This window comes from Meleagris gallopavo, chromosome 5 (genome assembly GCF_905368555.1).
Source record: "Meleagris gallopavo chromosome 5, MGAL_WU_HG_1.1, whole genome shotgun sequence".
In the NCBI taxonomy this organism is placed as follows: domain Eukaryota; kingdom Metazoa; phylum Chordata; class Aves; order Galliformes; family Phasianidae; genus Meleagris; species Meleagris gallopavo.
Genome location: NC_139408.1, coordinates 55,362,845 through 55,385,378, shown reverse-complemented (window position 1 = coordinate 55,385,378; position 22,534 = coordinate 55,362,845). Strand labels below are relative to the sequence as shown.

General features: G+C 37.9%; 1 protein-coding gene across 3 annotated transcripts in view; it reads right to left on the bottom strand.

Annotated features, from left to right (window-relative positions):
* Positions 1–1,166: 1,166 nt before the first annotated feature.
* Positions 1,167–22,534, bottom strand: part of EXOC5 (exocyst complex component 5) — a 26,688-nt gene continuing 5,320 nt past the window's right edge. For 2 of the 3 annotated variants that reach the window (XM_019616146.2, XM_085225860.1), the window contains exons 3-19: positions 20,178–20,325; positions 19,611–19,805; positions 16,032–16,096; positions 15,494–15,522; positions 15,212–15,321; positions 14,550–14,594; positions 14,309–14,449; positions 13,152–13,234; positions 12,480–12,689; positions 12,178–12,213; positions 11,206–11,353; positions 8,827–8,935; positions 8,430–8,550; positions 7,709–7,795; positions 5,532–5,640; positions 4,342–4,557; positions 1,167–3,457 (exon numbers count right to left, since the gene is read on the bottom strand). In XM_019616146.2, coding sequence (XP_019471691.2) covers positions 3,269–3,457; positions 4,342–4,557; positions 5,532–5,640; positions 7,709–7,795; positions 8,430–8,550; positions 8,827–8,935; positions 11,206–11,353; positions 12,178–12,213; positions 12,480–12,689; positions 13,152–13,234; positions 14,309–14,449; positions 14,550–14,594; positions 15,212–15,321; positions 15,494–15,522; positions 16,032–16,096; positions 19,611–19,805; positions 20,178–20,325 — 2,041 coding nt within the window. In that variant the 3' untranslated portion in view covers positions 1,167–3,268. The remainder of the gene's footprint in view (positions 3,458–4,341; positions 4,558–5,531; positions 5,641–7,708; positions 7,796–8,429; positions 8,551–8,826; positions 8,936–11,205; positions 11,354–12,177; positions 12,214–12,479; positions 12,690–13,151; positions 13,235–14,308; positions 14,450–14,549; positions 14,595–15,211; positions 15,322–15,493; positions 15,523–16,031; positions 16,097–19,610; positions 19,806–20,177; positions 20,326–22,534) is intronic. The other variant, XM_085225859.1, reaches the window with a different exon arrangement.

Below are 22,534 nucleotides of genomic sequence, written 5' to 3'. Positions count from 1 at the left end.
AGTCAAGCAGTTACTCACCATTATCCACATCCCTGCAGTCTTGAAAGAACAAAACCAGGCTCAGCTCCAGCAATCCTCTCTTCCTTCCTCCTAACTGCGTGCAGTGCTGAGGCATTTCTGCTCCTCACAGCAGAAGCAGGCACAGCTCACACGGCAGCATTACCACCTGTCCTTCAGAGTAGATTTACAGTAGAGCATGGAAAGCCTCTTCCCACTGAACCCAGCAGTTTCAAGATGAGTGAGCAGCTCCAAGGCCAAGTATTTCAACCAGCCCCTCCTCTAGAGGCTCCCTTCATCTCAGGATGGGGACGCAGCTGTAAAAAGATGCTAATTCCAATCCTGCTTATTCTCCTGGGTCGATGTGCATGCCAGGTTTCTATTAATCACGATTTAACCTCCCATGTGATGTGCTACAAAACTGCTTGTTCCCTACATCTTTTTAATTCACGTCTGTTTCTTACCCTCACCTAAAAACCTGGACCTTCTATTTTTCCAAGCACTTCCATTTCCCAATTTTATTTTTATTCGCATTGAAAAGCCTTCTTACAGAGCACCAATTCCTGTGCTTTGCACATACGTGAGACAACAACAAATCACGTTACCAAATTATAGGACTTCTAAAAACACAGCTTATTTTCCAGCCCACAACAGTTCACTGCAAAGCCATTTTCACCAATTGTAGACAACATAATTACACACACATGAACGCTCTCCTCTCAGGCATCCATTTGGCTGCCAGCCTGTTAAATGCCAATGTTCTGGGAGCAAGCATTAGAAAGGCAACACTTTACTTCATTACACGAACATTATAATGCATATTTGTATTTTGGATAGTACTCGATGGTATTCAGAAACCATTGGAAATATTTTCCCAAATTATATGCTATAATAGCTCTAAACTTAAAAAATGTGTGAAAATTACAGTCTCCCACTCTATCCCAATCCCAGCTGTATTGCAAAGCAAACTTACTGACAACATACAGAAAACTCCTTCAGTACTTGCATGGGGAGATTTGTCAAGAAAAGGGGAAGAGGAAAGCCCACATTAGTGATTAATTTGATCAGCAATTATTTTTCCCCCCTATTTTTCTTATTGAATGGGTTTTATTTGTTTTTATGACTGAGCACAAAGAAGGTAGAAGAATGTGGAAATGAAATGAAGAAAGTTATCTGGAGGAAATTCTTTTTATTGAGGAAGAGTTTACATATGTATGTTCTAATATTCACCTACTTTTTGCTGCCTCCTGTTAACAGGCATAATGAAATATTGCACTGAGCACATTCATGGGAAACACAGCTAATAAAGCAAGAAATATGGTAAATACACATTTCATACAACCTTAAAATAAGTCAAACCAACCATACAACAAATTCTGAAGCACTTCTGTGATCTCAAAGTGATGTTCACTGTTCTGAAGTTTTTTATTACAAATTGACACTTTTTTTTTTTTGTAGAAAGATTTTGTATTGGTTAATAAAACCACAGCCTTAAAATCGTTGGCTTTCAGTTACAGAGGTAACATAGAGGTATCATCTGAATTCACATCAGAGCTTTAGGAAAAAAAAAAAATGGCAGCAGTACAAGCATGGGCCTCCTCCAGCATCCCAAACTCTTTGTGGCTTTGCCATGGCCAAGGAATAGAGCTCTGCAGCTCAACAAAGCAGCCAGGCTCCCAGAACACTTTGAGAAAGTCTGGCATCCACGCTCTTGTTTACTGATAGAGTGCTCTGCTAAATGGAAAATGAAGCAGAAGAACCTCAACTAACCAAGAAAAGTTCCACATGAATCTGTCAATACTGACTACACCTGGGAAACCATTAATGAAAATAATTTTATTTGACCAACCCTTAAAGCAAATCTATAGAATTGCTGCTCTGAAGATGGGAGAGAAAGGTTTTCATAATGCACGCTGAGCCCACAGTAGAAATAAAAGTGTTACAGATGATCTGTTTGGAGATGATGCGAGTCAGATTGAAGACAGTCCACAGCAGTTCCAACCTGTTTTCCATGAGTCTGTTCTGAACAAAGGTCTATTTACAACAATTTTCAACTGCTTGAGGAAAAGTTACCCTAGATGTTTCAAAACCACCAGTGCTTCAATTCTCTCTTTGCACACAATGTGGTCCATCTCAGAAGCACCTTGAATAAATGCTGCAGTAGAACTGATGCAGAAGCAGTCTGTCTCCAATATTAAAATTACGAGCAGTGGAAGAGAAACTTTTGCACACTTCAACATTTCATATTGCTCAGGCACCAAGGATCAATTATCATCAGCACAGTCCATTTCACCTTTTGGATTTTGCTAGAGCTGCAGTCCATTCCTCCTGTAGATAAATGAACACTTGGGCTACATTTTTATCCTTTCACTTGTTAGAATCTGAATTTATTTATATATAAAATGAGAGACAGGAAAAAGTTGTATTAATCCAACCACTGGCACCTTCACCTTGTAGTAACAAAGCCCAGACAAGGCAGCTGCACTTACTTCAGGAGCATCTATTCAAATTCGGTGTTCCAATATCAAGCAGAGAGAAACAAGAATGCCAGGTCATACAATGCCAATATTTTTTAGTGGGCCCTTGACTGTTAGGTGAAAAAAAAAAAAAACAACCAACAAAAACAACCCAAAACCGAAGAATTAAAAAAAAAATAATCTTTCCACCACATTAGTTATGTTTAGAATGCTACACAATGAATAAATTACATCTTTGTGGGATACTGTTCCTTTTACTTCTATATCTCAAAGAAATTCCCAACTAATTAATTAGAGCAAGAAATTACATTGAGCAGGATAACGTTTTAAATGAAAGAAATGACTTAGAAACACCAATCAAAGATAATTTGATTATGATTAGCTGTGCTGAAGTCTAAGTCATTAAAATTGATGAAGAATGTTGTTACACTGGTCTATTCTATGTAATCCATTACCTACGCTATGCTCTGTAGTTCAACTCTAACAAATGGTATCTGATGATTCAATACTGAAGACTAAGATACTTCCCCACGTACCACTTGCTTTCCCACACCAACACATCCAATTTTAAAAAAATCAGTAGCAAGCAGTTGTGCTAAAATTCATCACTGGGAGAACTTTAGCTTACGTATCATTCAGATTTTCACTTGCTAGCGTTCTACATTGTCACGTCTAAATATGGCTGTTTTATTCTGAACAGTCATTATTCCACAAAAGTTACAGCTGTGGTTTGGTAAGAAAACATTCCCTGTGCTTTCTGAGGCCTGCCCATAGGTACATTTCCTCCTGTGCTCTCAGCTGAAGTGACGAGCAAGACGTGCAGACCTATAATCAACACGTAGCTGAACAAAGGAGTGAAGGATGTTCTTGTCCAGATTAGCAAGTTGTTCACCTGAGCAAACTTGCTTTAAGTTATCCGGGGCTACAACCAGAAGATTGCAAAGTGCATGCAAAGTATCAAACAGCTGCAACACCAGAGCAATCTGTGGTTAAAAAAAAGAAAAAAAGAAAGAGAGAAGTATTAAGAGTAAAAAACTGCTTACAACACCCAGATTCTCAAAATACTATTTCTATAGAAAATACATTTCAGTCATTCTGTGTATAGATATATATAGGCACATGGAATAAAAGCAAAAAAAACACCAATTACAAAGTAACTAAGATAGCTTGCTATTTCCCACTGTATGCATATCTCATGTTAAATACCAAACTACATTGCAACTTAGAAGTGTATTGAACTGCTTACAAAGACACAAACTGAAGGCTAGAACTGATTTCTTTCCTCAACTCAAAGCCCTAAGACATCATTGAGAAAACTAAGGGAAGGATGTTTTTTTATTTGTTTTTGTTTTAAGAGTATTCCAGGAAAGACTCATTGATACTAACACATGTAAAATTAAAAAAAAATAATAATACCAAATTTCAGTAAACTTAATCTCTAACTAAATATGATTAGATGAGACTTAGAAAAACAAGTCTCCTTGTCTTGACTTTCTCCAAATTTTGGCAATAGTCATCGGGAAAAAACAAAGTACTTGGAGCAAGAGAACCACAGGTCTTGGCCAGAAACCAAATCTTAGTTTTTACTTCCATACAAAATTATATCTAGAATGCAGTGCATCATAAACACTGAACACTTCCTCAATATATACATATAGCCTGCAAGCAACAAAATGCTATCAGCAGACTGCTCTTTAGAATGTGATAAAACACTACTAGTACAGTTAACAGAACATACAACATCAGCACATGAAGTGCTGATAATCAAACAAGATTACTTTTAAAAACTTCTCAGAAGAAATGGTCAAATAAAATATTATCTAAGCAATCAATATGGCTGTACATCACCAACATACACATAACTTACCTTGAAGTCTTTGGCACACTTTCTGTACTCAGCCACATCACAAATAGCCAACATGCCACCCATGCAGCTGTAGGAATATTGCTGCAGGTGTTCGTAGATGAGTCGATGGAAACGAACTCCAAGTTCCATCAAAACTGTGTCCACGTTCTTACCATCCATAGATTTCCTAATCTTTTCCACCTGCTTTCTAACATAGCTGCAGACTTTAACACAAGCCTTAGGAAATAAATAAAAAAATAAAAATAATTAAAAAAAAATATCAAGAAACCTGTTCTCATAAAGTGCCTTCTGCATCATAAGCTGAACTTTAATAAGTTCTTTAAAATTCCTACAGTGTGACATCATCTGTTACCTCCCAATTAATAATTCCAACAGGTTTTCATCTGCCACAGAGACATAAGTATACATAAAAAGGAAGGATACGAGACAACATTCCACCACATTATACTTTATTTCAGTTCAGTTTAGTCTGCACTTTTAATTTAAGCAACAATTAACCCAGGGGGGATAATCAAGATGGTTCAAACCCTGTCAGCAGTAGCTGTAAACCCAATTTAACAGCCATCTTCACTCTTCCCACACACTACCAACCTCTAGAACCTACTGCTGCACTCTTCCCATTCTCACTCGGCTTCACGTATTCAGATATACTCCTCCCATTAACAGCTGTTCGTTCTCTACTTCTCTCTATATTGCTCCCTAATAACAGCCTAATGCAACCCAGCCCTGAAGTTTAAATTCCATCCTCCAGGCCATAAAATATGAAGAGAACATTCTGCAGTAAAAAAAAGTGGTCTTGCCATACCCACGCTGATTTCTTCTGATCCTAAGGGGAAAAAGCACCCAGCAACTAGAGAGTATCTGATAAATTTCCTGAAACTGATAGTTTCAACCAATTATCAGTTAAAAACTTGGGTTTAAATCTGGGCCTCTTGGGATGGGAAAGAATTGTGACAGCTTGTACAGCACCTAATGTCAGATTTTTGTCTGACACCAAGTACAAAATTCTAACGTCCCCTCCAGCTTGGAAAAGCAGTCCTCAGTAGAGTTTGCAGTTGCTTCATCCAATGGCTAAGTAAATCAACCAAATGCACGTTGTCAAACATGTATTTGTTAAACTCTGTCTCGTGTTTGATATCACTCAAGTGCATTTCAAGCTATACTGATGAGTTGGAACTTAATTTACTTACATTAGTATATTGAATCAAAACGTTGTTTTCATCTTCTGGTTTAAAATCTGTCTTTTTCTGCTCTGCAGCCAAGATGTGCTTCATCTGTCCAATCATACAATTCAAAGTCCTTTAAAGTTACAAAGAACACTTAGAGTTCTGAAGGGAACGTTCTCATTTCCTTGATTTTGTATTTATATATAGTAAAGTGGTTCTGTATAAAAGTATGCAGCATAAAACAACGAGGAAAAAAAAACACCTCACCCCTTACCATTTAATCTATAGAATATGTACCAAAAGCAAACATAAGAAACAAGGCACTGAAGTTACGGTGCAGTTCTCTAAAGAAGACAAGCTTGATTTTAAGAAAGTCATTCAGAAAAACAGAAGTAGGGGAAAAAACAAGCAAACATGCTGGCCAGTTGGTTTTCAAAGGGACACATTAAGTGGGAAGTCACCAATCCCAGCTCTTCAGAGGAACTGGATAACATTCTTCATTGCTGTGGGAATGGGACAGCCAAAGGAAGAGTTCCAAATGCTTAGTTAGTAGAATTAGATCACACTGTGTATTATTCAGCAGCAAGCATCAGAAAACACTTGTAAAATGAAACAAAAAAAAAAGGAAGGGCAGGAGAAGAATGTTTATGTCCATAAATGTAATAAATGGATCCTTTAAAACTCCTTTTCTATGCACAGAAACTCAAATTTGCATTTCATTCAACAATCTATGTGCAATCAAATTAAAAAGAAAAAAAAATTTACACTCTCCTCCATTTCTGTTTTCAATAAATACTCCCAAGAGACTGTTTACACAGAATACAAACTGACAGAAAACCATTAGAGCTACTTTTGGCTGACTAGTAAATCACTTCTATAGAGGCAGACAATTATTGTGAATACCATTCCAGAAGCTCCTGTAGGACTCATTCAGATTGCACAGTGTTGATGGCTTTAACTCTAGAAATTACTTGCATTAGCAATTTCAGAATTAGAAATTGCTTTGTTTTTAAAACTAGATCATTCCCTTCAGCAAGGCAACCACTTCTTAGCAGCAGTGGTACCACAAAGCAGCATGTAAGCAAGAGCTCACATCTTACTTGTAACACTCATCTGAAAACTAAGCTCTCCTTTAGGTGTAAAAGTGCCAATGCTTACGAAGAGTCCATCCACAAGCCTTTGAACACACTGTTTTCCAACACAGACTTGTTCTCCTAAGCCTTATTGCCACTTTTAAGAAATTATTTACTTGACACAAACAGTTAAAACTATTCTAATGCTGACAACTGACCCATGCCTGTCTAGAGCTAAGCGTATGGTTGCTGTGGTTCAAGTATTTCAGGCTTTGCATCTAAGCCTTTATCATCAACTTCCAGCAGGAATAGCTAAAATCTCAATTGTTACATACACATATTCCACCTCCAACCATTCTTTTTGCACCTGCAGAAAATGCCTTTAAGAAATAACTTGTAGAGCTCTCTGGAAATGCATCCAATCTCTTCCTTGTCCCCACAGAAATCACCCTGTAGGACATAAATGCAATGCCTACTTTTCTATATAGTGCTGTTCTCAACCCTTTCCAGTGTGGAATGACTCTTACATAAACTTCAGTGAGTTCCAGAGTAGCTTTCATATCCTACAGGAAGGTTTATTTCCATCACTGCATGATTTTTGTTTACAAATGTTATGGCTATTCAGTATTATTAGAAGAAATGGAAAAAAAGATTAAATAAAACAATCTCAAAGCAAGTTGATGTCAGAACCAGAATCATTCCAGGTCTATGCAGACTTCTATGACTAGGTGTAATCCATAGCACAGATTCACACACGTCATCTAACCTATTTTTGTCAAACTTTTTTCTTTATGGAAATTCTGCAAGTCTTTAACCTATTTCAATCATCATTCCTTTAAATGGGGGAAAAAAAAAGTAACATGAGACAATAAGGTAAAGCTGAATGACTGTACTTTCAACATAACAGATTTACTAACATCTTTGCAGATTATGTAGGGTCAGAAAACTGCCACATAAATATGACTGTCCATACAAACAAAGTCTAAGTTTCCTGCACAGAGTAATGTTAAAAAAAAAAAAGAAAACTTTGCGTTCAGAAATATTTAATCCTGAAAAGGGAACCAAATAATAAATCACAAAGGAGTTTTAAAAGAATTGGTGCTTAACAAAGTTTAAATCTCTACTTGCCGATCAATGCCCATATCCAGCTTCACTTCCATTTGTTCTATGATGTCCTTTTTCTTCTGAAGGCATTCAGATAACTTAGGAGACGAACTGCAACAGCATGAAGAGTTATGTGAGAAAGGGTTAGAATACCAAAACAAATCTGTTTGCTGGGACGGCTTCTTAAATCAGGGATGTGTGAAGAATTCCTGTTCCATCAAAAAGGATGAATTTAGGTGGAGTAGGCTGGCTTCAGATCACCAAATTAATAGCCACGTGACCTTGAGCAGAATTGTGGAGCACTGACCGGCAGCACCTGCACACTGATTTATAACACATCAGTGTGTTCTACCTTGAGCACATCCAACCAGCAGCACATTGATTCCATGCACATTCCATGCAATTCACATGTTGCTCCACGGCATGGCCAGCTTCTTCCCCTGCAGAGACTCCACCAATCAGCCATAAAACCACACTAGCCCAGTGCAATGCAGCAGCAAGATCTTTGCAAAGCAACTCCTCTTCTTCTATCAATACCCTAAAAGCTCCCTGTCTCCTTCTGGTTGTCCAAGTACAACTTCCCTTCCTCCTCTCCCATCACAGTATTTCATCTTCCTGCAGCATCAAGCTGAACCACTCCAAGAATAAACTCTTCTTAACAGAGATGAAAATAAAGAATACAAACCTGCTCTGTTCACCAAAAAATTAACGTTCACAATAGAAACACTGATCAAAATAAAAGTACCTGATTAATGGCATCAGATGATCATTGAACTGTTTGTCAAACAAATGGAAAATAGTATTGGCCTGGTGGACAACATCCAAGAAATAAAGATTTGCGTTCTTTGAATCAGAAGAGGGAATGCCTAAAGGAAAGAAGGTTTCATTAATATAACAACGATACACAGTTCTTTAATTAACATGATATCTCAAATATGCAGATTTTTCCATGAGTGCTAAAAATCACATGCTTAGAGTTGGATAAATTTACCGTGATGCCCTGTATAGAATACTTCTCATAGGTTTCACTTAACTGATACATTTTGAACAAGACCAATCAATGAGACACAGCAAAAGATCTGTAAAGATGATCTGCACAAAAAGGCCAGTGAGATGAAGTGTTCAAAAAATATTATACTCACCAGCAAGGCCTGTTTCTAATGCATAATCAATGTGTTCAGTGCATAAGAAGTCTACAAGCATAGAAAAAATTCTGAAAGCGTTCTTCGGTAAGTCAGATGGATCAGAGAGCTTAAAAGAAAAAGAAGAACTTTTATTCTAAAGGTCAGTTTTACATATATTTGAAAGCTTACCCAGTATTGAGTAGAGGATAAGCTTAAAGTGTAACGAGTATTTCAGAAAAATTGGAATTTTATTTTAAATTAAAAGCATCCATACAGAGAACTATTCAGGAACAGCCTTCAGTATCAACAAACTCTTTGGTACTAACAGGTAAAATGAAGACAATGTGCTGCAGGATGCTATGGAAAGCAAAAATATACACAGTTTCTAATAATAGCAGTGATAATAAATGAAGGAAGGCATTAATTCAGCTGTAAAAACACAAACATCCAGCTGTAACTACTGTAATCACCTAAACCACACACTGCTCATTGCTGGTAAAGGTTGACACTATACACACCGTCTTTTTTCACTGAGTTTTTGCCACTGACCACAGCTAGAGGCAGTGCAGCTGTTCTATCATTGTCTCAGTACCTCAGAAAAAACAATACTGTCTGAACCTCACTGACATTTATCACAGTTCAGCTGGAGTCAACAGAGCATGAGAATTTTTATTAAGTGAAGTAATGCCCACATGTACACGCAGCATCTCTGCCTTCATGAACTGTAAGCAGCACAGGATTTGGGGCAGCAACTTGTCTGCAAATCCAGTTTTTAAAAGATAAAATGCGTCAGGGCTTTTGCATGCAAAAAATGGAGCTTTGGTTTTCAAGGAATTAAGTGAAGACTTTTGGAAGCTTGGAATAAGATTACTATCGCAATCCAGGTTAATTTACACAAGAACACTCTAAAAGATTTCCACAGGATACCTAAAAAATAAACAAAAACCCCACCCTGTTAGAGACATTTCCAAGCACAGGGATGTTTCAATATATGGTTAGGCAGGAACTGACAACCTTTTTCTCCTAAATCAGTCATGGTTGGGACTCACAGTGTACCAGCATGCATCTGTCAAACAATGAAGTATTGCAGTTGGCTGGCCAGTCACAGAATCATAGAATGGCCAGGGTTGGAAGGGACCTCAAAGATCATCAAGCTCCAACCCCCCTGCCACAGGCAGGGCCACCAACCTCCACATTTCATACCAGACCAGGCTGCCCAGGGCCCCAATGTGGCCTTGAACACCTCCAGGGATGGGGGGGGGCATGAATTGGCCACTATTTAACTTCTCCTTTGCAAAGTGAATTGCTCTGATCACAAACACAATTTTAGCAGCATGATGACACAGAGGTTTTTAATGTGCCTGTAATTCTAAAAGTCTCCTTATTTCACAAGATCCATTTTGCACTCAACCAGTTTTCCCCAATTCAACACCAATCAAATCACCCAAACCAATGCAACTGGTTTTAGAACAAAAACAACATAACCCTAACAGAGGGGAAAAAAAACAGAAGTATGCATAATAAGAAGTTTGTACTATGATTTTAATGATTTCCTAGCAACAACCATACTGAGAAAAAGGAAAAGATGATCTACCTGCATTCACTGACTTCCACCACTAAGAATGTGATCATCCCTACATGTATAGGTAATACTGTGCTGTATATTTTATTACATGCTTACCCCATCTCAGAATGTTGAGCATTAAAGCTTCTGAATAACTAAGGTGTTAGAACCTCTTCTACATTATGCTAATTTAGAATATTAGAAGCATCAAACTATTGTTAGGAATAACTGTGTTTAGCTAATAAGTATTGTCTAGAAATTCACTGAAGTCTCCAATTAAATTTCATAGGTTTTCACTTACACTTGAGTACCAAACAGTAAATTACAGGCAATAAAACAGGTGAGTTACTTAGAAAGAAAACCTTCCTGGTTAGCACAGGGTTTTAAAGAACAGTACAGAGTTATCAAGGTAAACTACTAAGGATGATTTCACTCAGTTCTTTATTGGTGATACTCTATGACAACTGAGGAAATGGCGCTTGATACAAAAGAACTCTGTAGTCGCAACTCTGTAGGGGGAGGAAAGCAGTAAATTCTTCTCAGTTCTTGGGTCTGGTTTATTTAAAAAGAAAAAAATAAAATAACAAAAAAGAAACCACCTATGTAGCTAAGTAGGTTTAACCCTACCTGCTTCTTCTAAAAATAGACAGATAAAAGTAATCCACATTTATACAGAAAACCCCAAATCCCTAATATGACCCTGACTCAGTGAGAAACAGAAGAGTTTTTTAATACACTGAAGTTCTTCCTTTCTATCCATCAAACTGAACCTCAAGATTTGATTTTATACACAAAATTTTCTCTCTAACAGAGACAGCAGGAAGTGAACTTACCCTGTGACATCTCTCAAAAGCTTGTTTGGTTTCTTGCAAAAGGTTCACCACCACTTCTTGTGAGAGAAACGTTTCTCCATGGGTGTCAATGCTCGGCCCCAGTGGCAAGTTTGTACGTTGCCTTATCCTTTCCTTCAGGTCTTGAATACTAGAACAGAGACACCCAAAGATTTCGCTGGGTGGACATCGTGAAGCTCACATTCAACAATACTTTACAATACTTCACTTGTTAACTTACAAAAACAGAACCCAAGACACGGTTTAGGATATGCAAGCGTTAAGACGGTCTTACAAGCTTAAAAAAATTGCTAGTAAATGCAAAACAACCACCTCTGATCCCACAGTCAGCCGTGTCCTACCATGGCACGTTCATACCATGGGAACAGCTGTTCCCCTTCTGGGGTGTGTGCTCTGTGGACAAAGTTTAGCCTCCATACGTTGTCACTTTTTACTTTCAAAACACTGAGGTCTTCCTCTCTCATCCACACCCACAAATCCTTTCATTCTCATCCCTATCTGTTCAGTCATGACTTAGTCAAGCATGCTCCAACACATTTCCATGCATAAAGCAACCCAGTCGTTGCAATCAATTTAATTTTCCCCAAGAAAATTAAATTTTTAATCTTTGTTTTTCTTCATTTCAGGACTTTGCTATTGTTGTTGTTCTCTTCAAACCATTCTTCATGCCTGAACCCAGGTGCAATATAGCCTCATCACCTTTTCCTCACACAACTTTTCTTTCTTCCTTTCCCATGTCTCCCTACTACTTTATAGTTTCTCTACCCTGAGGATAATGAAGTCTTGTTTTACCTTTCTCTAAGTCCATTGCATCTTCTGGGCTCACTAAGAGCTTTTTCACTGACATTGCTATGGTCTTTTCCCCTTCCTAGGTCTTGGGAGGGGACCACAAGACCTGGGCAGGTGAAAAAAAATGTATGCTTTTAGATACACACATACACATGCGTTCGGTACCTTAATTTTGCTTCAGTCCTTTTGTGGATCTGGATCCTAAGTTGAAACATAAGTTTAACTGGTATTTTTCATTTTCCACAAGTATATAAATACCATGCATCACCCTTCACATGTATCAAGAGCAGTAAGATTTTAGAGAAAGCTAACAGAAAATGACAGCAAATTATAAAAAGTTGTAGGTCGCTTTAGAAGTCTGCTCTTTTGCAGTTGATCACCGTACATCTAGCATGAAAATACAACATTTCTCCCTTCACCACCTCCCTTCCACTTCAGAAGTAGAAAACTTCATAGAAGAAACTTACCCTCCAGTGCCAATAGACCTCTTCTGGTGGTTTTTGGAATCATAATAACGTTGCAGAATCATAGCGCTCCTACTTTTCAAATAACCAATTTCCACCTCAATGTAATTCTCCAAGTAGGAAATGAAAATGGATTTGATAAGCTTAGACAAGAAAGTCTGCTTATCAGTACCCAAGTTAAATTCCATCAATTTGCTTGAAAGATTAGTAGTTCTTTATGCAAAAGAAACAAAGAAGGGGAGAGGAGGAAAAGGTTGCATTTGTATGAATTACAGCATTACATGCTTGTAAAGTACACAGTACAACAGAATACAGATCATGATTAGAACTTCTAGCAGCAGCTTTATACTTAAGTAAAGAACTTTGCATAATTCACGTTTGATTACATACAGCACAATTGCCATCAAGGGGAGGACTGGCTTTTGCCCAGTCTAAAAAAAAAAAAAAATCATGCTCAAAGATCACAATACTAAATACCTCCCATTCAAAATAATAACAGCTATTTAAAGTTTCTAAAGAAATCTAATCATTGGAAAGGTTAACAAACATTAAGTTTTTCCCATTTTTATGAGGAGTTTACTTTTTTGTCCTGTCTTCCTACATCTTGATGATGTTTAATCATTTCATTCCAAGAGGATATGTACAACAATCATTTTATCATCTACATGTATGTACCTTGTATACAGATCATAAAGATTCTTAAGATACTGTTCTGCATCCGATTTCCTGTGTTCTTCCAGCTGGTCCTTCACATAACTCTGTAAAATTTAGGTATATCTGTTAGAAGAATAGATATCAAACCTCAGGTCATCCTCACTTGTTAGGTTATATATAGTTTTCTTCAAAGCACACACCTTATGCAAGTCATACAGTCTTTGGGTTAAGTCTCTGATATAACAGACTTTACTACAGATAAATACCTTGTTTTGAAGAAAATGATTTAATAATACAAAGTAGCAGCAGGTAAAGCAAACAGAATAGACAGACTGCTTTGAAAACATGCTAGACCAAACACAAGATCTCCACTCTTAAAAAACCAAAACCACTGGAGGCCTAAGGGCATGTCTGCAGTTGACAGTAAGAAAAAGAGGTAGTTGTATATTTGCTTACTATAATATATACATAATGCAGATACAAGCTTAGAGTCTTCCTGTAATTGACTATTTGGCCAAAAATACTGTTTACCATAAAATACTAAGTCAAAACTGATGGTCAAATTCAGGGGTGAAATACAAACACAGTCCCTACTCTATAATATCAATAATAAGGAGAACAACGCTGACTGGGAAATTACACTTTGCAATGAATAGGCATGTTGTTGACTTCACACACTTAAGGGACTATGCTTTCAGGATGTGTAACAATGTTTTCAACTAAGGTTTCTACGTTCATATAAATATTACAAGCATAAGTTCTTTATTATTATTATTACTCAATACTAACCTCACACATGAAACCCAATTCCAACTATGAACAGATTAAATATATTCAATTAAATGTGAAACTCATTGTTCTGACATATTCTGGGTAGGTGGCATACAGAAGAAATCAAATGTGTATGCCATCTCGTGAACAAGCTAATGAACGTACTGATTCCTTTTTTAATTCTACATACTGAATTTGAATCTTTTCTATCTGGTTGTATTCACAGTACAGGTATTTTTATTTGATATGGGTCTGATTATCTGTATGAAACATTATATGGTAATCAAGTGTGATCCTACATCTTTACACAAGACTATGAATATTGTAAATTCTGAGCAATTGTTACTTCTAGCACATACGGATGAAAAGCTTCCTCAGTCACTTTAACATATTGATATTTGTGATACCTGAAGTTTAATTTCAAAGATGTTTTGGATGAGTTTGGCTAGCACAGTCTCTGGATTGCTGAAGACTTCTCCAACTTGCTTATTCACTCGCTGGCAGAGAATGGCTGCATCTTCAAACACATCATTCCTCAGGAATGCACCCTAGGGTTGTGGAAACAATTTCACAACATATTTACAACTACTTATAGAACTAAGGAAATCAACACCCAAAGAGATGCATTTAAAACATAAAATGCATTACCTCTTGACACTGTTTTATGTACACATCAACACAATGGGAATAGCCCTGTGGAAGGAGGAAAAAGAAGTCTTAAAACCAGGCTCTCCATGTTTTTAATATAGAACAAAATTAAGGAAATAAAACTCCTGCAAAGAAGTTAACACAAGAAATGCATTCACCTGAAGCATAGGCTTTTTCAAATCCATTCTTGTCACAAACCTAGCAGAACTTCACTTATCACAACTCTCCATGGATACACATCATAGGTTTTAATGCTCCTCAAGCACAAATGACAATTCATACACATTCAAGAAAAATTCCCTCAGAATGGTCTCTGTTGACTCTGCCTCTGATTCCCCACCACAGAATCATGGAATAGAACGGCCTGGGTTGAAAGGGATCACAATGCTCATCCAGTTTCAACACCCTGCCGTGTGCAGGGTTGCCAACCATCAGACCAGGCTGCCCAGAGCCACATCCAGCCTGGCCTTGAATGCCTCCAGGGATGGCATTTGCCTCCTTCATTCCCCTACACTTGATTTCAGATGGAACATCTCAGTACTTTTAAAAGGTATACAAGTTATGGTTGTTTGCCTGTGCAAATATTTTCACTTAAAAGATGAGCGGGTGGATTTTTGTTGGTTTGGGGTTTGTTTCTTTGTTTGTTTTTAATTAATTTTTACCTTAAAATGAAGCAGGACAGCTGCTACTTCTCTCATTCTGGATATTTCACCTCTCCGCTGTGCACTGGTAAACTCCTGAATTAGCTGGCACTCTAAGTCATGGTACTTACCTGGAAGGGAACGGAGGAAAGAAGGTTAAAAAAAAAAATTAAAAAATAATCCATGAAGCTATGTAATACAAGCACTGGCAAAAATGGTAATACTGACAGTACTGCATTTTTCTTTAATCAGCTTTTACGATGCACATATGGGAATATGGATTGAACTGGATAGATAACTTACTTGCTATCTTTGATTTTACTTCAGAAAACCTGTTAACATCAAAAAATACCATGATTAATTTCAAATCCACGTCACAAGAGAAATCAGACATCCCAGAGTGCCTGTTACTCATGATCTATTTAAAAAGGAATATATGTAACACAGAGACGACAGAAAAGTTACATACTTCATATCCATAAGAACCTACAAGCATCTAATCCAAATCTAGTATTAAGTCAGCACACCAAAATTATCCCATTAAAAGTCTGTTAAGCAGTTTAGGATGTGTATGTAAAGATGATCCTACAAGATGAGGATGTAAACACAAATTCAAGAATACATGGTGTGCTTATTTCTCTCTACATCAAAAGATAGAGGAATCATTGAGTGAAATACAGCCCCTTCCTACCCCATTCCACCCCTGCTGTCCATCCAATCCCCTTCCAAAGAAAAAAAAAAAAAAAAAAAGCAGTATAAAATTACAGCCATGTGAAGTTTTTATTGTGGATTTTTTTTTTTTCCGTTTTGTTTTTAAAGAGATGTTCAGGTAGAATTTTACCTGTCAAAAGGCAGTTCCTGAGCAATCAAATGCAGTTTCTGAATAATATCAGCTGCCTCTTTAATCTGTAATGAGTAAAAACATGACAGCCAATTATTAAAGAAGGTTCTTTCATCTCTATTGTTCAGCTTTCACACCGTAGTTCCTATTGCTTTAGTTGATATACTCATGTAGGAGATCACTTTCCTTCAGAATGCATTTTAAGATGCTTAAGATATTATTTAATATACAAATTACATTGGTCAGAACATGATAAAAATTCTTCTGCTATATGGAAGCACTTGGAGCACACCTCTACAGCTCCTCAAGCTCATCACCATACCAGGCCAATAAGGCTTGCAAACCAGAGTTCCTGATTTGATCACCCCTGAGTAACGTGGCTAAAGCCATCACGTTTCAAGTTTGCACCCTTTCATATTGAAATAAAATAGACAACTATAACACATAGATGGATGAACAGCAACATGATACTTTGTGATGAATTAGGATAAAAGTCATTTATTTGGTAGATAGCATGGACTGGTCCAAAGCATGGCCATGAGACAGCTGTAAAGACTTTTACTATTTGGTCTTAGTGACTGGAAGGAACCTTGATGGGAGCAAGAAAAACTAACTACTACATCCAGGCAAAGTCTTCATACAAGTAGACATAACAGAAAGTATAAAGAAGAGCATGCAATTTATCTTGCTTCTCCTGTTAGTCATGTACACAGAACTAGAGCAAGAGGAACAGAAGCACTGAGATCCTATTCTGCCACCACTTATGAGCAGCTCGGGATTAAAACTTCTCAAGAACAGAACAAGATGCACAGGGAGGAAAACAGAGCACAGTCACTGCACGAGGCTGGCTGTGCAGCAGAAATAGAGGCTCTAATAAAGCGTAGTCATTCTGCTTATTAAGAGCAGCTTATGTTTGGAACTGTCAGCTTACAATAGCCTCTTAAATCAAAAGCAGCCACGCTCCTCAAATAAATCCAATGAAACAGCAGTTATTTCTATTAGGTATTAAGGTTGCTTCAAGCTAACTAACAGTTCTGCTCAGTACCGATGTCATGAGGATAGCCTATATATCAGCACTTATTCACCAGCATCACCCCAAAAAAAGCCCAGAAGAAAGGTAAATAAAGAAAAAAACAAAAAACATCAGCAAACAAATGCAACATCTTCTGTCTCCTTTTCACACAATAGCTGCTAACTAACTTCTAAGATTTTTATTGAATTCACAGCCTTTTCTTAAGCACAACAGAAGCCAAGACGAATCAATTCTCCATGGTTTCTGCTTAAATCCAGACACATTTCATTTTTAATTGAATCGGGCTTCTGTAAACCATTAAGTCAAAATAAATATTGATTCTGTAAGACACAACTTAAAGGCTATAATGCATCTGAAAAAGTGGACAAAGCAGCAAAAGAAAATTTTAACAGAATTGGCATGAAGAAGCAGAAAGCTGTAATGGAACAATACTGAGTACAGAACTAATGCAGAAGAGGATGTAAGAATAATAGTGAATGCTGAACACAACGATGCTGTTGCACGATAAATAAGTGAGCTGCTACATCATTTTTTAATTGATTTGCTCACTTTAAGACACTTCAGTGCAGAAAAGGGTCTGGTTAGCTGGCAGGTAAATGGTAACGGCTTGGAGGATGAAGATACACAGCAGATAGCTTAGGACAAGACAGCAAAGAAAAGCCATCACAGAGATAAGCTGGAAATTGCTCAGTACATCAAGGACAAAGTAACGTGGGAAACATCTCCAACGTAAGGAAAAGAAAATAAAAATGGTAAGAACCCAAGAGATTATAAGAACTGACACTGCCGAGAAAAACACGAATTCCTGCAGAAATAATTGCACTGCAACTCCTTGCCTCCCTTTCTCAGTATCTCTTGCCCTTAATGGCTTAGAGAGAAGCCCACACTTTCTTAAGGGGTGGCACAGAACAAGAAATCACAATGGAAATCCACATCAGCTCAAAAATCAGAGGATGCTGCCAAAATATTAACGTTTAACCTTTCAGAAAGTTTATTACTATCGCATACTTCAGAAATGCTTTTAGTTCAAAGATGTATTAAGACATCATCCCTCACACCTAGGAAGGCTCCCTTATAAACACTATTTCTACTTGCTATTTAAATGTGTGTCCCCACACGCCTCAATTGCAGACTGACATCAGACTCCAGGCCCTTCCTGCATCCTTCCTCTTCCAGATTTGCTCTGTGTCTTCAGGGCATACCAAGATTAATTTGTTTAACAATTTCCAGGCTTATCATATTTAGCTACCACAGATTTTTCAGAGCCTCCAACAGAAAATATTACAAAAATCAAGTTAAATTTCCTTACGAGATTTTTCTGAAGACAAAAGAACTTGCTTTACCTTATGACTTATTATTGATTGAGTTCTCTTAAATAATTTTAAAATGAATGTTTTATTAGGAAAAAAAAAAACAACTTGAAAAAGGTCATACACAGAAGAACTGTTGTTATGTTGGAACCTTCCTGTTTTCCTTGGATGTCAGAAAAAGTTTTTTTGCACTCCCTCTCAGAGCAGGACAAACTATCAACAGGCAGTGATCACACATCCACAGAGCACAATGCAGATGCCACTGTATGGGTGACTTGTTGGGAAATGCAAGTATATGAAATTACTTATTCTGCAACTCCCTAAGAGATGCCTCCAGCTCAGCAGTGAGGTCATTTATGAGATGCATTTCAAGAAAAAATATTTATGCTGAATGTGCAGAACAAGTTCTCTGTTGGTACAATACTGCAGTTTTTGACTGGTCATACCACTTGCACACAACCTATCCAAGGCATGATGGTCATTCAGGACGTTCTTAGAGGAAGACAGACAAAAGCAACACCAAAAACAACAACAAAAGCCCACAAAAATAAAAATAAAAAAAAAATCAACCACCTTTGCTGATAACATTTCACTATGCACTGTGAAAGATATGTGCCTCCTCTTGCTTACATGTGAATACCATTCCTACAATCTATTTCCATTAGCCAGACCACTCAGATTCTATTTGCTTCACAAACACACTTCTGAAGCACAAGAAAAACAAAATGCTTTAACGTTTCTTTGAAGTTTTCCTGCCTAGATCCTCTAAATTCAGAGGGTGGAGACATAGCCACAGGACTACACAAAGCCCAAAAGCATGCTGTGACAAAAAGGTATCCAAGGCCAGTGGACTGACCCAACAGAGTGAAGTCTCACAAAGAAGCTGCATTCAGAAGCGTTCTGCGTTACAGGGTGGATCTGAGGCAAAAGGTTCAAAGAAAAAGGGCAGACATTGTATGTACCCTAAAGTTGCCCCCGCCAGCATTTCTCAAATCTCTGATAATTTCATAAAGTGAAAAATGCCAACATTGCCACATTCGGCATCACTGAATACAAATGCTTTATCAGCAATCTGCAGCCTAGTGTTGTTAATTTACATTTCAGAACAATGAAACTTTAACAAGTCAGTCACTCACTGGTTTGAAGTCTGACCATGGTAAGTCATGGTAGCAGCTTGTAATTAGGGCAGTACTGCTTATTGCTTTGAACTGCTTTCATCCCGCTGACAGCTCTTACCTTTTCAGAGTTTGTAAAAACATCAGACTTCAGCTCTCCATCCAGAAACTCATTAAAGTATTTCATCAGCTTCTGAGCCTCCACAGCCCGTTGCCGCGGCGTGTTTACCCCCTCCAGTTGGTCGCCAAGGTGACAGACCTTAGTTGCTACATAGCTGATGTGCTCATCTAGTTCTTGGAAATGTTGGAAGGCAACCTGGGAGAACGTACACACGGGCACAATGCTCAGATTTCCATCTCCTGTACTTTTGGAAGCACTTCGTTTACATCAGTCAGAATCCAGGCATCAGCTTTTCCACCTCAGAGCTGCACAACTATTTGGAACCATTAATTAAGCTCACGCCACTGCTCAAAGTCTAGTATGTTCCACTAAACTAGTGTGAAGAACTGCTAACATTCATTACTGGAACACGCAGATAAAGCAGCCTCTGACAGGGGAAATTGCTTTCCATCACGTTTTCTATTTTTACCTCGAACAGAAGCAGGCTGTACCAAGAAACACTGATGGGAGCACACGATGCTTCTAAATCTGCAAAGCTTAGTACCAACCACATGCTTTCGATTTTACCTGGTTGCTCTTCTGCAGCTCTTGTACCTTCTTGGCAAATTCCTTGGCTTCTTTCTGGCACTGCTGTTCTAGTTTCTCCACCTTTCTTTGAATCCTCTCATCCATTACCTGTAATTCTTGGATGTGATTCACAAATTCTTCCAATAATCTGATTTAAAATAAAAGATATTGAGGCAGATTTTAGTTTGAAAGATAGCGTAGATTTGTAAAGAGCAAAGAACTTAAACAAGAGCTCACTTTCAATGCTGATATGACCATGCCTAAATCACAGATGCTATTTTATTTTAAACTACACCATGCCAGTTGCGTAGAACTATGTCTACATAAAAGCTATGTGATCAAGTAAATATTACATGAGAGCAGGGGAAACAGTTAAACACCAATTGCTCAAGAGCCTGATTCTTTCAGTAGCACAAAAATCCCTATATCCCCATCTTCCTTAAACAAATCTCATCAAGACAAAGGAAGCTCAGGCAACCACATCCCTTCAGTGGAAGGGCTATAATAGTATAATAGTCTGGATGTGGCTCTGGGCAGCCTGGTCTGGTGGTTGGCAATTCTGCATATAGCAGGGGGGTTGAAACCAGATGATCATTGTGGTCCTTTTCAACCCAGGCCATTCTATTTCTGAAATAGTTTCTACTGTACTGCAGATTTTATGATAAACTTGCAAGCCACTGTCCTATTAATAGGCAATAAATACATATAGTCTGGTAAAGTTGCTTTGGGTACAACCACACTCCTTCTCCTAACATTTCTTCCTGTAGCATACCACTAAGTTTTCTTTTCCCTGTCATTTCCCATCACTGTGACTGTACTTTCAGACATTTTATTCTCTCCAATCACAGGATCTTTGAATGCATTCTTAAATTTTCTCTCTCATTCCACCCTCCATGTGCTCCCCTCTCATTCTTGTTTTTAGCCATGCTGTCCCACTTCAGCTGTCTTTTCAGCTCATATTTTTCTAAACACCAGTCACCGCAGTGCAGGTCCTCCACAGCCATAAAATTCATTTTAATAATAATATATCAAAGATTGAAAAATATCATTGTCCGGATTTAAGGGCAAAGCAGAAGACGAAAAGAAACCCAAATCTTTTCCAGGGAGCCACTTCTAGAGTGCTGAGGAACACGCATTTTCAAGCATACCCTATTCAGAAGCTATTTGTGAAGCTGATGTTCTTTCAGTGTGCATTACTGCTGACGCACAGAAGGGGCACGCTCAACCTAGGAACTCTCAGCAAAGAGAAAGGAGAAGTGGAACGCATTGTCTTCCCCTCACACGACTCCTTCCCAATAACAACTGCTATTATTCTCTCAGCCAACACGTAGGGCTTTCTCTGAGCATTTCATAATTGATACTAATATGGTTTTCATACTTGCATGGAGGGAACTGAACTTTCCGTTTTCATTTCTGCTGCTGGAATGAGTGGTTTTTACCCTGCTGTTTGGTGCCTTTTTGCTCACTGTATTACTCTAAGAAACTAATTAGTAATTCTAATTCTGAAAAACTAATTAGTCTTTCAAGTGGTATCTTTACAAGAGAGCCTAGAAAAAAGTGACAACTTATTACAGAAACCGTGACTGTGACAAATGCTTACAACTCCCTTCGTCCATTCCCTGCTTGCCAGAACCCCAAAAAGCAAGCACCTTGCATTAGATTCCAGAGAAAACTATGAGGGATACAAGTATTTCAAAAATAAAACCTGGATGATTTGAAGTCACAGAAAGCATAGTTTCAAACAAAAGCATCAAGAAGTGCTGTTTCTGTTCATTTTAACAAGCCAGTTCCGTGCAGTTTGGGATAGGTTTGTTTTTGCAACAGGTATTATGCCAGTTCAGCACTTAGTCAGCAATAGCATTCAGTAAGGCAAGAGAGGAAAGAATGCTTAAATAGAAGAGGTAGTTGCTTGGCATCTTTCTCAAAGCAGAAATAAAGAATTCAACATCCTTTCTACAAAACAAGCAAAAGAAAGCATCAGTTTCTAAAAACAGGAAAAAAAAAAACAAACCCAAAACCATACAGCCAAAAGGTTTCTGTTTCTTTTGCCTCCCTTTCCTCCTACACTGGAAGATCTCTCTAGAAAATTATTTACTGTTGTGGGAGACCTCCACTCATCTTGATATATGTGAGAGTGCATCACAGAAGTTAAAACGAGCAAACCCACAGGAATAGATGAGAGAGGTTAATCGGAGTTGGTGTGGGCAACAATCACTAACTACTGTGAAGTACCAGGCACAACTGTGGGGAAACAGCTAGAGGAAGCAATGGTGTGTATTTCCAGGCTTATTCCTGCTTATCTTGCATGTAAATAAATAAATCCCTCTATATAGGATGCTGACCTCTGGTTCAGTGTT